This window comes from Leguminivora glycinivorella, chromosome 14 (genome assembly GCF_023078275.1).
Source record: "Leguminivora glycinivorella isolate SPB_JAAS2020 chromosome 14, LegGlyc_1.1, whole genome shotgun sequence".
Lineage (NCBI taxonomy): Eukaryota > Metazoa > Arthropoda > Insecta > Lepidoptera > Tortricidae > Leguminivora > Leguminivora glycinivorella.
This window is the reverse complement of record NC_062984.1, coordinates 16,040,658-16,059,806: the sequence shown is the minus strand read 5'-3', so window position 1 is coordinate 16,059,806 and position 19,149 is coordinate 16,040,658. Positions and strand designations below refer to the sequence as shown.

Sequence of the window (19,149 nt, the reverse complement as noted above, 5' to 3'; positions counted from 1 at the left end):
GAAGCGGTCGCGAAATATCGTTATCTGATTCTCTATTACTAAATAGCACACTTGCATAATATATTTGAGCAACACGGAGTTCATAGGTAATGCTTTACCATAGTATTTTCACGGAAACATATTAACGTGTCATGCTATGTATTTCAGTCAGTCTATACAAAAACCAAAAACTGATGTAGTATACTACGACGAACGTTTCAGAGATAACCTAACCACACAATTAAAATTTTGAAAAACCCCCGACTGCGACATAGTGGACCGTATTTCATGAAACATGGCTAAGAACACTCCCGACTAACTCAGCAGTCAGCTTTCAAACAAAAAAAAAACTAAATCTAAATCGGTTCATCCGTTCGGATGCTACAATGCCACAGACAGACACACACGCACAGTCAGACAGACAGACAGATAGACAGACAAACAGACAGACAGACACGACAAACTTATAACACCCCGTCGTTTTTGCGTCGGGGGTTAAAAATACGATGCTATACATCTTTACGCCTACGCCCTCTATAGTCTGTATCTTTAGGTTTTCAAATAAATGTAAACAAAATCTACCCTCATACGACCAGTCCAGCTCCAGACCAGTTTAGTGTATACGACCAAATAAGGAGGTTAAAAACAGCTCGCTTGTGACGTGACGCTGACGGATCCCTTTGGTTTCTAACCCCCGACGCAAAAACGAGGGGGTGTTATAAGCAGGCCTCGGATTATTTTTCGCATGGTAAGATGAAAGAAAACTATGGAGTCGATATTAAAATTAAATTGTTATTTATATCCATACTCATACTCATTCATTTAATTAAGAACGAAATTAAATTATAAATAAAATAAATCATATGAATAGAAATAAATTATATTGTAAATAAAAATAAAATAAAACATTACTTTCGTAATGTGCTCCTAGTTTCCAATATCCATAGCTATAGCTGATTGGTCGGCATCGTACCTTAGCTCGTGATATGGTTCTATCCAACTCTGAATAAAAAACGACGTTTGCTGAGATTTCGTTTGGTGGAGAATACTATTAACATGTTTTAAAATAAATGTGTGTTTTAATTGCGTTAGCTCTACTCCACAACACACACACGACACAACACATTTCTCATGATCGTATTTTAGATCTTTGTAAGGTTCTATTCAGTATAAAATTGCAGAAACTTGCGGATCAGACATAATTGTTTACGTAATTATTGCACGCACCGATTTCAATAAATAATTAAGTGACACATCGCGTCGTGAATGATTGACATGACATTGACATGCAAATGATTTTTGATAAATCAGCTAGTACTTAGCATTACGTTTACCGCAACAAAGTAGTCTGAACCAAACAAAATAGTAACTAATTTGATATAGTTACAGGGTAAATGTAACCCTTTACCAAACAAAAGGCTTCCCAAATCACACCACATAAATAATTTTAATTACATTCAGTAAGATTAATTTTCGATTAACATTTTCGATCTGTCAACCTGCACAAGGGACAAAAGTATTACGGGACTAAGAAAATTAGTGAGTATGAGTATGAATATGAATTAAAGTTTAGTTTTAATATCGACTCCATAGTTTTCTTTCATCTTACCATGCGAAAAATAATCCGAGGCCTGGTTATAAGTTTGACGTGTATGTCTGTCTGTCGGTGTGTGTGTCTGTCTGTGGCATCGTGGCTCCCGAACGGATGAATAGATTTAGATTTCGCTTTTTTTGTCTGAAAGCTGAGTTTGTCGGGAGTGTTCTTAGCCATGTTTCATGAAAATCGGTCTACTATGTACTATGTCGCGGTCGCAGGTTATTTCAAAATATTAATTTTGTAGTTATGTATTTGGTTGGTTAACCAACAAATGTTGTAACTAACCGAAAATGTACAAATTATTAAATTTGTTTACGGTTTTTTATATGTAAACCTAAAAAATACGGAGTATAAAACACGATTTTTTGTTTCAGACACAAACGGGGCCATCTCGGCAGGATGGAAGGAGGGTAACCTATACGCGGCTGTGCCGGCGCTGGCGCTGATAGTCACGGCCGTGGGGCTCCTGTTCGGGTGCACTTGGTGCTACAGACACAAGGACTGTAAGGTAAGGGTTGCTAGTAGATAAAATGTTTAGGTTTTGTGTATAGCCTCAGCCTCAGCGTCGAGCGTGCGTTTCGTTTCGTGCGACGAGTTCTACTTACAAACTTAGGGTATTTCTGTTATAAATGCTGATTGATCGTCCGTCAATAGGTCAGCTTTGTTTTTGTTACCAACACAGCTCTCGATATACAAGATACAACTTTAAACTTTTATGAAAATGTACGCAGAAAATTTAGCTCTAGTTTTTCCGCGACTCACATTCACGGGCGAATTATTGCAACCGCTGCACTCTGCAGTTATACTAGATTACCTTCCAGTACTGCAGGATTATAATTAATTGTACGCTTTATATCCTGGTCCAAAGGTCGTTATAAACAACTACACAATCCAACGAATAAATTGAATCTATTGTAAATAGTAATGGACTATGCGTTTTGTGCACGGCGATGCTGTAACTGTCAAAGTTTGCGTTTGTTCATTGCAATTTATAGGAAAGCCTTTATTTATTTAAGGTTTACTGTATATCGTTGCAATTTGCAGTGCCTTAAAGTACCTATTTTATTTTAGGAACAGAAACAGTCAAAGGGAATAAATAGCAGCGTGGACTGCTTTAGTAATTCTAGGTCTGTCCATGTCAAAGCACCGTACTTTAGCGAAACTACGGCGAAGGATGATTTTAACAACATTTATATTATGCTTTCATATAAGTGTCGCGAGCTGGTACTGATGTATGAGGTAGAATACATTCGCTTATTTTATAATGAGTATTGCGGACAGGCTATTATATGAAACCACTTGAAAATAGCTATAGGTTACATAACCTGTAAAATATCGCAAATATTTCATGAAACTACGGTTGTACTCACGTTATTATATCGCTACTGCTGCGACATGTTGCAATATTTGAATATGTCTCACGAAAGTTTAACGTCTATAATATATATCGCATTTAAAATTTTAAACTAAAATACATTGCCACGATAAATGCAGCGTGCAACCGGAAGTAGCTTTATTTTGATAAAAAGTCTGTGTGTTTTGATTACATCATGTTGTACGACTTGTACATCATAAGCAAACCGTTCTTAATATTGACTACGCGAGTCGCGAAGTGTTGGTTTGTCCTTGAGCAGATCAGGAAAAACTTAGTGATCGGTTTCCCATGAGCCGTGGCAAAAAACCGGGACAGCGCTAGAATAGCATTAATAAAACCATAGCCATAATGCTTTTGACCGTGAAGGTGCTGCCCTATTTTCAAAATGAGGACAATGAGACTGTTTCCTTTGTGTTAGCAGAGTGCTTGCAAAGAACTGCACTGAGCTAAAATTTCAGAACAGAACTAGTTAAAATTACAAAACTGGCGAATTCATTAAGTTTTAATTAAAACGTACAAACGTGACATAAACATCTATCTCAAGCGTGTGAATTTCATAATTCTGTTACATGACAGCACTTTCTACTGCATTTGGTATCAAATTACTGCAGCAACGAGATATACAGTTATCTTCCTAATGTGACGTGATATGGAACTGCAATCGTGTAGAATTACGACTCGCGGTAGTCGCGGTTACACTTTTCTAAATTAGGTGACATTTTAAATATGGCGAGGTGAAAACAACGTATCATATCCTCGGTTGAATTGATATTATTAAATATGTGGTGGTGTGGATTAAATATGGGTTCTTTTTTAGTACAATAAGGACGTTTTCATCTGAAATCCCAACAGAAATTAGTCCTTATATACTCCTTATTGCAGATGAAGCATTTTAGGCATCGACTATTACCACGTAGTGTAATTTACAGAACCTTGAAATTGAAATTTTGCTCTTTCACGACGATTTTTGCAAGAGAACTCAATGGTTGGGTATTACAAAATGAATTGAATTAATTTGTCAAATATGCTGGCAACCGCAGTATTGGAGAGCAAAAGCGAATCAGATTTCGAATAATATTGAATATTGGCCAAAGGAATGTGATCAGTGGCACTTCGCCTCAACGCCCCCATCCAATAAGCAAGCCTTACAAAGTTGGATGCCAAGTAAGTCAAGTGCACGAACGCTGATATTCGCTCATGTCAAAGCCGCAGGAATTTTATACTAACACAAGCACAATGATAGTAAATATTTTGTTTATAAGATGATTGTAGAAGATTTGTTACTATCTGAATAGTGCTAATCCGCTAAGTATGAACTGGCGTATAAGATTCGCAAATTAGACTGAAAACTGAAAAAGACCTTATATGACAGGGAGGAACAAATATGGACCTCAACACCACCAGGAATTAATTCAAATTCCCTTTTACTCGTAGAAACCGATTAGATAATAGAAAACTAACATGAAACTACTAAAAATATCTAATAAATTGAGCTATCGGAATTCTATTGGCACCTTCGGTCGGTATTAATTTATAACTTGAGGTTTTTAGCCATTTGTACGAAGCCCTTCGCCCAACGGATCGCCCTCTTGTCGAAGTACTGGTAATCAACGGACGGGGTCGACGGACCGGCGCGCCCCGACTTACTTATCACGCGTATGACCCATTTACTATCCCGCCGCCTGTCACTCGGCGCATAACGTTAATAAACCAGACGATAGACGAATATTAAAACGATTAAACGCCACACACTTAAGAGCGCTATGACAAAAAAAGGCGATATATTGTAAAATGTACAATATTTATCGGCAAAATTGTATACTTTACTCATACTAAAAGACAGTAAAAGTACTTGTTTCAGTTATAAAATCTAATTAACTGTCGGTTCATTAAAAAACATATGGAAGAAAAAGCTTTTTCAATTAGTAATGATTTTTTTTCTGATGCTCGTTTAGGAAAAACCGCGCGAAGCACAGATTTCGGAGCTCTTATTATGTACAATTTGATAAGCTCACTCTTATAAATGCGGTAAATTTAAATTCCTAATATCTTGTACTTTAGGCCCATTAAACAATATTTATCATTTAACCCTTTGAAATTGAGAAATTGAAAGTAAAACGAATTCAATTTTGTCTTGAAAATACATCGGAACAAGTGATTATTTCTCCGAAAATCGACATGTTATCGAAGTTATTTTAGTATATAAATAATCTGCACAATGTGCTTAAATTGCTGTTATCCATTTGTCGTTATAATATTTTATCATGATTTTTTGCCAATTTTTTGAAAACTAGCCTTCCTGTCGCTATTTTACCGGCGACGGACGCCTGCGATTTCAGTGCCGCGCCGGAGCTCGAGGAGGTGAGACGTATGTCGCTTCGCTCTCCGAGTTTTCATCGCAAACGTCGAGAATATTTATCGTTGTGTGGGTCGGACGCCTTGTTTATACACGGGCTATCCTCGCATTGTGTGTGTGTAAACAGCGACCAACGAATTTGATCCTAGATCCGTAAATATTTGCTTTTGTAATATTTTGTTATGTTTGAATGTTAAAGTATTACAAGTATTACAACGTTATGATGATAAATATGCGAAAATTACAATACGGTCAAGATGATAAGACACATCAAGATGGTACTCGGGATCTGATGATGGAGCCAGAAGGTGGTCACCAGTACCAGTGAACCATGTAAGTAAACGACTTCGTGTTTAGGCTCGTTGGGTTCGTCTCAACAAGACCTTTGACAAGAGGTGGTACTCAGGGTCTGATGATGGAGCCAGATGGTGGTCACCAGTACCAATGAACCATATGACTAAACCACTTCGTATTTAGGCTCAATGAAATTGTCTCAACAAGACCTTTGACAAGAGGTGGTACTCAGGGTCTGATGATGGAGCCAGATGGTGGTCACCAGTACCAATGAACCATATGACTAAACCACTTCGTATTTAGGCTCAATGGGATCGTCTCAATAAGACCTTTGACAAGAGGTGGTACTCGGGATCTGATGATGGAGCCAGAAGGTGGTCACCAGTACCAGTGAACCATGTAAGTAAACGACTTCGTGTTTAGGCTCGTTGGGTTCGTCTCAACAAGACCTTTGACAAGAGGTGGTACTCAGGGTCTGATGATGGAGCCAGATGGTGGTCACCAGTACCAATGAACCATATGACTAAACCACTTCGTATTTAGGCTCAATGGGATCGTCTCAATAAGACCTTTGACAAGAGGTGGTACTCGGGATCTGATGGAGTCAGAAGGTGGTCACCAGTACCAGTGAACCATATAAGTAAACGACTTCGTGTTTAGGCTCGTTGGGTTCGTCTCAACAAGACCTTTGACAAGAGGTGGTACTCAGGGTCTGATGATGGAGCCAGATGGTGGTCACCAGTACCAATGAACCATATGACTAAACCACTTCGTATTTAGGCTCAATGGGATCGTCTCAATAAGACCTTTGACAAGAGGTGGTACTCGGGATCTGATGATGGAGCCAGAAGGTGGTCACCAGTACCAGTGAACCATGTAAGTAAACGACTTCGTGTTTAGGCTCGTTGGGTTCTTCTCAACAAGACCTTTGACAAGAGGTGGTACTCAGGGTCTGATGATGGAGACAGATGGTTGTCACCAGTACCAATGAACCATATGACTAAACCACTTTGTGTTTAGCCTTATTGGGTTCATCTCAATAAGACCTTTAACAAGAGGTGGTACTCAGGGTCTGATGATGGGACCAGATGGTGGTCACCAGTACCAATGAACCATGGAACTAAACCACTTCGTATGTAGGCTCATTGAAATCGTCTCAACAAGACCGTCGATAAGAGGTGGTACTCAGGGTCTGATGATGGAGACAGATGGTGGTTACCAGTACCAATGAACCATATGACTAAACCACATCGTCTTTAGGCTCATTGGGATCGTCTCAATAAGACCTTTGACAAGAGGTGGTACTCAGGGTCTGATGATGGAGCCAGATGGTGGTCACCAGTACCAGTGATCCATGTAACTAAACCATTTAGTAATCAGGCTCATTGGGTTCTTACTTCTTCTTAATAAGACCTTTGACAAGAAGTGGTACTGAGGGTCTGATGTTGGAGCCAGATGGTGGTCACCGGTACCAATAAACCCATGTAATTGAACCACTTCGTTTTTTTATGTTATTCAAATATGCGAGTTGATTTTTGGTGACCACAATCTCTCTCCATCATCAGACCTTGAGTAACACCTTGAAGTAATTAGAATTATATTTGACTTATTTTATCATCATATTAATATATACTTTACTCTAATACTTATCATATAACAAAAGCAAACATTTGGAATGGGATCTACTTAAATATGATCACAGTTTATAATTATTACTTTAAATTTTTAAATAAATTTTAACGTAATTAATATTATTTTGCGCTATATTCTAGTCTTTTCGTACAAAATAATGTTTATTAGAAATCAAAAGTTTATATCGAGATAGTAGATTGTGGTTGTTATCAAAATTCCATAGGAAGGATCAAGATTGTTTTGTCCATTATTGTAGTGCGAGCGAGTGATAAGACGTGCTAGAAAGGGTCGGCATATTGGGCTCGCGCGGCGGGTAAAATACCTAATTTCGCCCGACGCCGAAATGTTATAACGCTCTTAAAGATTAGTCAGGACATTCACAGAAAACTTCGGAGTCAAAATCTGGTGCAATGTATGAAATGAAACTGTTATTTCTCCCCGTTTTCGAGGTTATAGTATTCACTACTTGGTTGGCGAAATACGAGTATCACTAAAAGCTCGGCCACACATGCGCGTTTTGATAGCGTAGGCGGAGCGGTAGCGGAGCGTCAGCGGAGCGCAACGATAGCGGTGCGCCGGACGAACGCTGGCGTTGCGCTGGCGCTGGCGAGCGGAATGCGCGCGGATTGCGAGCGGAACGCCAGCGTTCCGCCGGCGCACCGCTATCATTGCGCTCCGCTAACGCTACGCTATCAAAACGCTTTATGTGTGGCGGAGGCTTAAGGGCCAGTTGCATCAACCACATTTGACAGACACATCATCGTCACGCAGCATGATGTTTGATGCAACCGGCCCTTAATGGCAGCCTGTATTTGTTATTTATTTATTTATACTTTATTGCACTTAAAAAAATAAGTACAAATGGTGGACTTAATGCCTCAAGGCTTGTTATACATAGATATAGAAACTCTCTCCTATATTCCGAAAAGGGATAGGGAAAACTCAAAAGGGGTGTATTTGTTTTATGCACTAAAATTTTAATACTAGATGGAAAGGTGAAAAGTCACTTATAGTCTGGAAGGGGCGTGACGTCTTCACATTTGTTAAGTAATGTTTTGGCAATTTGGCATAGCAATTTGATTGACACAACAATGTAATGAAGACTCGTCTAACTAATGTGCCAGCGCGTCACGTCTCCGAAAACACGCTAGCGACAATTTTCATAATATGTATATCATACCAGGACCAACTCAAAAATAAACCCCAATCATTTAGTATCGACATCCGCTGACGTCGGTGACAGATCACCGTAAAGAATAGAACGTCAATTGCTGCCAAGTATCAGATGCTGGTGAGTAATCCGTCGCGGGCTGTCCCATCTGCCGTTAATGACTCATTAGTGCGTTGTGGATCATTGGGAGTTAAGGGGATATGCCATGCACATACGAATGGTGTCTCCGAGGGACGTAACCGAAGCTCATTGTAATAGAGCTCATTGCGTGTCAGAATGCTTATGGTGAGACGCAAGTACACAACACTGTTCCTTTTCTTCCCGCTTTGATGTCTGCATTGTAGTTGTAAAGACATTGACTCCCAAGTAAAATAGACGCCATTTCAAGATGAGGTGCCTGTTGTTCATTAGCGCTATTAAATTATACAACTACAAACTGTCACCTGCTACTACTACTTCTGCCGCTTACAAATTGTAAAAAAATCTGCTCCTTTTTAGGGTTCCGTAGTCAACTAGGAACCCTTATAGTTTCGCCATGTCTGTCTGTCCGTCCGTCCGTCCGTCCGTCCGCGGATAATCTCAGGAACCGTTAGCTCTAGAAAGCTGAAATTTGGTACTAATATGTATATCAATCACGCCAACAAAATGCAAAAATAAAAAATTGAAAAAAATGTTTTATTAGGGTACCCCCCCTACACGTAAAGTGGAGGCTGATATGTTTTTTCATTCCAACCCCAACGTGTGATATATTGTTGGATAGGTATTAAAAAATGAATAAGGGTTTACTAAGATCGTTTTTTGATAATATTAATATTTTCGGAAATAATCGCTCCTAAAGGAAAAAAAAGTGCGCCCCCCCCCTCTAACTTTTGAACCATATGTTTAAAAAATATGAAAAAAATCACAGTAGTAGAACTTTATAAATACTTTCTAGGAAAATTGTTTTGAACTTGATAGGTTCAGTAGTTTTTGAGAAAAATACGGAAAACTACGGAACCCTACACTGAGCGTGGCCCGACACGCTCTTGGCCGGTTTTTACCTCTTATGATTAGAATAGAATGTGGAAAAAACGCTTTTTAAGTGGACATGAAATTCTGAATCTACACCATTCTTCGAATATAGGTATATCTCTAAGTAGGTCCTGTCTTCGGCCTAGGCTAAACGCTGTCTGTCAGTATCGCTATAACGGGTTTGTTTTACACAATCATACAATGGTACAGTCACCGGCATAAATATGTGATGATTTCTGTACCTTGTCACATTAACGTCTTGTTTGAAATGTCATACGAAATTGTCAAACGATTATAGCGACAAGGTACAGAAATCATCACTTATTTATGCCGGTGACTGTACCTACGCACTTCAAAGGCATTGAAAAATATTGACAGCCTGTCTCTAAGCGGTGGTCGTGGGAAATCGCACATCGATTATTTTGTCACTTTCCATTGTTCTTAGCAAGTTGAATGTAACGGTTGTAACTGTTTAAGTTTATGCGACTAGAGTTGCGGCTGTATTGATGACATATGTATCTTTTCCCCTCACTAGCTCGGAAACACGTGTTTTGTCCTGCAATACCAGCGGGTAAAAACGCATTTTATCCACTAGTGGGTAAAGTAATTTGACCTTGAATAAAGTCAAATTAACTGCTTTAAAATTGATAAAAGTAGGTGAATCTAGTAATAAAGATGATTTACCACCTGTGTAACTACTGGAAGCAGTGATAAACGCATTTTTTGCGTTGTAGTTTCCTCGCTATAGTGAGGGGAAAAGTTTTGTGTTACACTCGGGTGCAAATGTATTTTACTTCTCGTGTGTTAAAAAACTCGCAAGTTCAGGATTCTATTCTCGAACCACTCGCTTCGCTCGTGGTTCAACTATAGAATCCTTTCACTTGCTCGTTTTTCAATTCCACACTCGGCGTTAAAATACAACTTTGCCCCCTTGTATAACAAATAACTATTAATTACAAAACATGTATTGATGTATTTAAGCTACCCGGCTAATAATGGGGAAGAAGGTTAGATTGCCTTAGATATAAAGTATAAACACATGGGAATAGATGACTCTTAGTTAATATATTCTGTGCTCATAGTTAGTTTGATTTAAGTATGAGTTTGATTTCTTGTACTGTATTTAGTGTTATTTCGGGGAACTATAAATTAACTAAATACGCTGCCATGATTTTTATTAGAAATGCTTTGTAAGTATTCACCGTACTATCACTGCCAACATCATTTTGCACAATTATTTACGCAAACATATCAATGTAAAGATGTAGACGTAGATTCTTACTATATAGCTAATATTGAGTATATTGATGAAGGAAAAATGCAATGCATACAAAATATACAAATGCTTGTCCGTGACTCTGTATAATAATATGCATCAATATTATTAGTAACAATAACAACACAGCTCATATTATTAACAGTGTGTGAAGTAATCTTCCAAACAATGCTCATAATAACACTACGTAATTTGTAACTAAGTATATACGGTTGAGGAACTCGATTTATATATCAGCTCGTACCTATTGCGGTGACATTAATAGGATAACCCTAAAGGCTTTCATAAACTCGAATCGCACATAGTGATGATTGCGTTTGTATAGGCGTGTGAGGCGTGTCGATAACGACATCGATCAAAAGATAAGTTCGTTTAATTAACTAATTTTACTTCAATGATTGCATTTAGCGTAAACCTAATCGATTAGTGCATTGCTTAATAGTAGTATAGGTATGTTGTGTTCTTCAATAATATAGCATAAGAAGAGGTAGAAGGAGCTTTCATAATCTCTCTCATAATGAATCTATAAGTTCTCTACTTCTCGAAATTAATTGAAGTTCTTAAATTTTGTGAACATGAAAAGATGCTACCAACTTCAAAACGTTGAATTATTTTTGCTTGGACCCTACTCCTTGGCCATTGAGACTCGAAGAGCAATCATTTAAGAATAGAACGGCAGTATGCATCAGGAATATTAATAACTGTGGCACTGACCGCTCCTAAATTACTCTGTTATTGATGGAGCGTATTAAAGCTAATAAATACGCACATTGTACCGTGGATGAGGTCGTAATCGCTAGTAATTATGATGTTTATGATGTTATACACTTGTTTTATGTTGTACAGTAAGCTTTTTACATGCTGTTTAGATATCGTTTACTTGATATTTTATTTTGAGATTATACAAACACTAGATTTTGTCCGCGACTTCGCTCGCGTTAAATTAAAAAAATGCGGAATGCTCCATACAAACTCCCACCCCCCATTTTAGAAAAGTGGGGGGTTAGAAAGAGACCAAAAGTAGCTTATGTCACTCTCCATCTCTTCAACTATCTCCGCTTAAAAATCACGTCAATTCGACGCTCGGCGTTTTGCCGTGAAAGGCGGACAAACAAACAGACACACACGCTTTCCCATTTATAATATTAGTAAATTAGTATGGAAGTATGGATGTACAGTCGCTATCAGATGTATCCACGTATCGGAGCGCCTGAGGTACTCAGAAATATCTGAACACCACTCTAACGCCTTGATATTTAATAGAGGCGTGTTCAGATTTTCGTGGGCAGCTTGGACGCTCCGATATATCTGATGGCGACTGTACAAGTGTACAGTAATCTGCAAAATTGCATGGAGATATGATGAATGAATTCATTAATAAGTTCGCCATGCACTTCTGCAGCTCACTGTAGGTACATTATTAATACCGCTTCCCGATGAAGTAAGCGTTTACAACTGTATAAATGTGACATTATCTAGGTAAAGGGACCTTATTGTCGATAATGTCGATGGCGCTTACGGAGTTATGAGCGATGTCCGTATTAGCTGGGGAGTTTATTGCACAACCTTAAATTTTTTGACCAAAGCATGAAACTTGGCACAGTTGTTCCTTATATCAAAATAAGCCGATTAAGATCGGGAGCCTTCGGGAGCCTCCCCCCTGGGGCCCGGGAGGGGGGGTCAAAGTACCGCTTCACCCGGCTTGGTTTGAAAAATTCTAACTTACCCCGTTTAGTTAATAGGTCATGTTTGGTATCGTTTTCGAGTAAATCAATAACGTAGAATTCGTTTTTAGTACTAAAATTATAATTTAATGATAAATAAAATAAAAAATAAATAAAAAATTTGAAATTTTCATCCATGATTTACAAATTCAGGTCATCAATAAATGACAAACTGTTTGCTTTTTCTATAAATAAAAAATATGACATGATAGCCTATTTAATATAGATTATAAAAAATATAACTTTTATCCACCTTTACTAACGTTAAGTTCCACAAAAAAATTACTTTAAGACGCGCGGCGTCGGGACGCCGCGAGCGTAATTTTAAATTGCCTTTATTTTAGAAACTCTATTAGACCCCGTTAAGCTATTAGGTCATGTTTGATATCGTTTTCGAGTAAATCAATAACGTAGAATTCATTTTTGGTACTAAAATTATAATTTAATGGTAAGTAAAATTAAAAAAAATTCAAAAATTTGAAATTTTCATCCATGATTTACAAATTCAAGTCATCATAAATGACAAACTGTTTGCTTTTTCTATAAATAAAAAATATGATATGAAAGCCTATTTAATATAGATTATAAAAAATATAACTTTTATCCACCTTCACAAACGTTAAGTTCCACAAAAAAATTACTTTAAGACGCGCGGCGTCGGGACGCCGCGAGCGTAATTTTAAAATACCTCTATTTTAAAAACTCTATTAGACCCGGTTTAGCTATTAGGTCATGTTTGATATAGTTTTCGAGTAAATTAATAACAAAGAATTTATTTTTGTTACTACAATTATAATTTAATGGTAAATAAATAAAAAAAAAATATTCATCTATGATTTGCAAATTCAAGTCAACAAAAATGTCAACTGTTTGCTTTTTCTTTAAATAAAAAATATGATGTAAAAGCCTATGCGTATGCCACCAAACACCCAGACAAGTTTGGTGGAAACTTCCTTCACGAACTGCTTGGTGTCTGATGACCATGGTCCAAATGTTTGAAATGTAATTGCCGCAAATATGTAGTTGTTTTTTAAAAATGCATATTTGCGCGTTTAAACTTTGCGTTTTGCAGCAGCAGTTCCTGGTTTCTGGGCCGAACGTTAGACGCTGGACGGAGCCAAGGTATCCACACAGGTCACGCCCCACGCCAAGGGTCGTCCCAGAAACCAAGGCAAAAGCGAGCAACCAGCAGGCCGCTTTCCGTCTGCTGCTGACAAGCCGACAGGTTCGAGGGTTGTCGGTATGTTCGCTGTGCGGAGAGCCTTGCGGATTAAATCGTTAAGTGCAGCGTGTCACAAAATTCGGCCAGCACTAGACTGGCAGTGGAGTCCGTGGTGTCCTAATGCGTCGGCAGCAAGGGTGTGGTTGGCATGTCTTTAGCCCCAGTCTTAGACAAATGGCAGTATATGATGAAGTAAGGCAGCCTCGGAAGGAGGTATGTTCTCCAAAGTGTCGATCTTTTCTAGTAAAGAGGTTCTTCCGGCACTTATTCACTGCTGCGTAAGGACCCTTGATCTGAAACAATATGTGCATTGTCATTTTATTTAAACAGATTCTGCAACTATCAAATTACAACATTTTGGTGGATCACCTTCACTATTACACACTTACCTATCATACAAAATAATTACAAACTTTAGTAGAATCTGATTAGCCTATCTATGATATTGCTCCATCTCATAATAGTTTGAAGCCTTGGGTGGCCATGTTTCTCCCTTGTTGATCGTTTCAAGCTGCGTTTATCGTACCTATCCCATACTATGTCTAATCTAGAAACGTTTTCTTTTGGCTTTGAAGCTTAGCCAGGCCACCCAAGGTGTCAAACTATTACAAGATGGAGCAATATCAGAGGCAAATCAGATTCTACTAAAGTTTGTAATAATTTTGTATGATACGTAACGTAAGTGGGTAATACTGAAGGTTACGTGATCCACCAAAAAGTTGTAATTTGATAGTTGTAGACTCTAAAATGATAATGCACATATTGTTTCAGACCAAGTCGTTGCGTAACGGTCAATGAGTGGTCGAAGTACCTACCTCTTTAGGTACCAGAAAAGATCGACAATTGGAGAACATACCTCCTTCAGAGGCTGCCTTGCATCAGCATATACTGCGCACAGTGTACCAGGGGCCCATTTCTCGAAGCTACAAGTTACAATTTTCAACTGGTTGTCAATGTCTAATATGACAAGTTGCAAAGAGACTTCCGCTTGTAACTTGTAACTTTCAGTTTTGAGAAATGGGACTCAGGGCGTTCTTGTTTGGAGTCAGGCGTTGGTGCCACACCAAAATTTGCCAAGTCCGTCTTCTTGGGGATGGAAGGAAGAAGGAGACGAATGGGTAGTGTCCTTCCATCCCAGTCAGGCAACACTGAAGTGGCCAGTATATGCTTAGAAGTTACAAGATGTAAATGTAAATCAGGTTGCAAACACCGATGCAACTGCATAAAGAGGGTAGAGCCTTCTTTGTGCAGCTCCATATGTACCCAGCTATGTCTCTGTGAAGGGAATGAATAGTATGAGTATGAGTATGAGTAATCTGTCAATTAGGACACCACAGACTAAACTATAAGTGCTAACTTTTCAGTGTTGGATACTCTATGGCAGTTCCGACTCAATTATAATAAGCTCATTATAATTGACTTTAGTTAACTATAATAATTTCAAAAATAGAACTTCATACAATTTCTATACTAATTTGCGATATCCTGCATCTGAAACACATTTTTTTTATCTGTCGCGTTATCGGCCAATCAGAGACGGTTATTACAAACAATTGGTTGCTAGGTAATTCGATGTTGATACAACGGTGAACGACTCTATTGACATTAATTTTAACTTGCATGAATGGTGATATTTCCGTCCATTGATGATGAAGATGATGACTCGTAGAAAAAGTATTGTATACAATAGTGATATAATTAAGCTTTTGACTCTCGTACCGTACTACACATGGTACTCGACTGAAAAGTTTTGTATTATATCACGATTGTATAAAATACTATTATATAAATTTCTTACAGGATTCACTACAATGAATAAATAACAGGTACAGTCGGTCTTTAGATCCTGTGGTCCGACCCGAGTGTTGCCGTTGTCGACACCGGAGTCAATAATAATGAATCTTTTTCTATTTATGCATTAACACACCTCTGAGTCCTCTGACACTGGCGATCAAATATATGAAAGAGGTGCGTTCCCCGCACACAGTCTAAGCTCGCGTAGGTGAACGCGTACTATCCTTTGTGAATAGGCTTTAATATCATATTTTTATATTTATAGAAAAACCAAACCGTTTGACATTTATGGTGACTTGAATTTGCAACTCACAGAAAATTATTTTTTTATTTTATTTCATTTAACATTAAATAGTCATTTTAGTACCAAAACTAAATTCTACGTTATTTATTTACTCGAAAACGATACTAAACATGACCTAATAGCTAAACGGGTTCTAATAGAGTTTTTTAAAATAAAGGCATTTTAAAATTACGCTCGCGGCGTCCCGACGCCGCGCGGCTTAAAGGTTTTTTTTATAAAACTTAACGTTAGTAAAGGTGGGTAAAAGTTATATTATTCATAATCTATATTAAATAGGCTTTCATATCATATTTTTTATTTGTAGAAAAAGCAAACAGTTTTGACATTTATGATGACTTGAATTTGTAAATGATAGATGAAAATTTCAAACTTTTCATTTTTTTTTATTTTATTTACCATTAAATTATAATTTTAGTACCAAAAATGAATTCTACGTTATTGATTTACTCGAAAACGATACCAAACATGACCTATGAACTAAACGGGGTATGTTAGAATTTTTCAAAGCAAGCCGGGTGAAGCGGTACTTTGACCCCCCCCTCCCGAGCCCCAGGGGGGAGGCTCCCGAAGGCTCCCGATCTTAATCGGCTTATTTTGATATAAGGAACAACTGTGCCAAGTTTCATGCTTTGGTCAAGAAAAAAAAGGTTTGGCCTCTTTTTGTCGATAAACGTCCCCACTATATACAAATACGACACCGCGGGACGTAAGCGCCATCGACAATAAGGTCCCTTTACCCAGATAATGTCTCAAATTTGATCATAGGAGTTTTAAATACGCAGCAATCTACTTAACGTATCTGGTATTTCGATCAAATACGCTGTTTTTAACAGAATATTACACCATCTGTATAACTATGATGTAATAATTATGTAAAGTATCCAGTACTATATCTAGGAGGATTAAAGAGATCCCCGTTAAAATTTCCCCGGTACAAAAAACACGAGCGTGTTTCACCCTTGCTGCAAAAGCTCCTTGCTCGGATAAATAGGCCGAGTGCACTACACGTCGAACTGAGCATGCTTCGCTAGCCCATTGTGCTCCCAGAACCTACGCTGTGTTGGAATCAAGTGACATGACCTGCTTACGTGTTGCAGTCCTTTTTCGAATACATAATGGAAACGAGAAAAGTTGTATGATGCTGTAGCTTGTGACTTTCTGTAGCTTATTTGTTGTGGATACAGAAAGGATAATAGTCTGTGTTGCAGTGCTTTTCGCTATCTTAACCAGAAAATGAGCGTAATTAAGAAAAAAATTCGAAATCGCCTCATTATTTTCAATAAAAGCATAACAGTAATAAAGTTTGTCGTTACTGAAATTAATATTAATTCTTTATTTTCCACGCAATAATTTTACTTTTAAATTTCATCAAGTGATTTACTAAATGTTTACCGCTATAAAATACATTGCACCGCGATAATAACTGTCATAATTGATCATTTCCACTATACTAAATGTTGTCAGTTGCCAAAATAGATACTATATATCCGCAACATACATTTTCAGCCCATTACACGCATTTGCTATCTCCACCACCACTTACCCGAGCTACCTCCCATTACAGAGTGCCAATAGGGTGGTATCGACCCCTCTTACGTCAAGGACAAACTAAATATCAAGTCAATGCGAAAATAGATATGATAAATTAGGCGAACAATCTGCGGATGAGTGCAGAATTTGGGGAATTGACTTTATCCATTGAGGTCTGAAGATAATATACCTACCTAAAAGTAAATAATAGCCATCGTATAACCTCTTGACGCTTCTTATCCCGAATCAGATAGTTTCATTTATGAAGTGCCCCGCGATAATCTCTCGAAAGTATGTTTTTTCTACATTTGCCTGTAGCTTTTACAAGCGTTACTCAATCATAGAGGAACGCATTAACAATAAATCGTCCTAATTTAAATAGGTTATGCGAACACTGAGATAACTAGTTATCCTATTTTCGTAATACGTTTAATTGTAGTCGAGAAGTCCCCAATCCACTACAGTGACGTCACTAACAAAACAATCGCAAAGGCTAACTGCCTCTTACTTTGTTTTCTGCCATATAAATTGAATGAATGGGCGAGACGATTCGCAAAACATACCGACCACTTCTTTACGGACGGACCACTGTTAGTATGACTCGGGCTTGGGCCTAAGCAGACACGTTCGAAGTGTTCTGTTAAATATTTTAATACATAGGAATAAAAAAGGATATCTCTTTTTTATTTATATTATGTTCTTGATGTTCTCATATACACTACGATTATGTATTACGACACAGTTCTACCTAAGAGACCTTTTGAGAAATTAGTTATGAACTAGCTTGTCAAGTCAACTGCAATTATTATAGTCTTCCTTCAGTGATATTGCTACAAGGCAAGTGTAATATAAATAGTGTCCTAAATAGGTTGATTCAATTTCCGAATTTTACAAGCCAGGGGTCAAATTAAACTAGAAATAAACTCACAATCTGGTACAGAATGGCATTATTAATATTGTGAGGTCAAAGCGCCTATATCTTGGCACTTACTATTATTATCTTAGCACTTACACTAATTAACTGCCGCTTTGTTCTTAAGTAGGAGATAGGGTGGCGGTTCGTTTGTGCGTTTGCGTGCGTGTGCGCGATTAAACGCAGCAACCATTATTGATGATATGATGATTGGCATAAAAAACGGTTATAATATAATATAATATGTATTAAATAAATTCACACAATTTCAGGTTTTTACGATTTTTATTATAGTAAAAACTGATTTCATTAATTCTCATGACATAGCCGACCTTTTTTATTTATTGTTAATAACTAGTTCTCTTAAGAGATCAAACTTAGTTAGTAATTAGTTACTTAGCTTGTAGTTCAAGATACAGACGCAATTATAGTACACAGTATAGAATTGGATACGCGGCGGCGCCACGCCATCAGCATATTCTTCGAACAATCGCTGCGTTAGTCGCGTGATTGAAACTGCACCTGTATGTTTACAATCACAATTCACATTGTAGTATAACATGTAGATAGTGTAATAGTTACTTAGATTAATAACAAATGGGTTCTTAGTTTTATTGTTAAAATATAGTTTCTTAATATATGTACTTGTATCGTCAATTCGTCATCAATCATAATTAGACCGCGGTCCAGACATACAATTTCGTCGGCCGTGGCATCCCCGGCAACATCTCGTAAAATTGTTAGTAGCGATGTATTATAAACCTTCGTGACCTTCAGCTGCAGTTTCAAATGCTAATACTATCATATATGACCATCACAAACGCCCCATTTGTTGTTTACTATACATATACGACTTATTATGGAAATAATGTCGCGAACAACAATTTCTTGTTTACATTGATAAAGGTAGTGTGTAAGTACTGAGTCATCCCTAGTAATCGCCTCGACCTGACGACAATGTCCATTCATCA

General features: G+C 37.7%; 1 protein-coding gene across 1 annotated transcript in view; it reads left to right on the top strand.

Moving 5' to 3' along the window:
• The window catches only part of LOC125233660, a 69,949-nt gene that overhangs the window by 3,556 nt on the left and 47,244 nt on the right, over positions 1–19,149 (top strand). Inside the window, 1 exon segment of the mRNA XM_048139729.1 lies at positions 1,951–2,084. Within this exon segment, the coding sequence (XP_047995686.1) occupies positions 1,951–2,084 (134 nt within the window).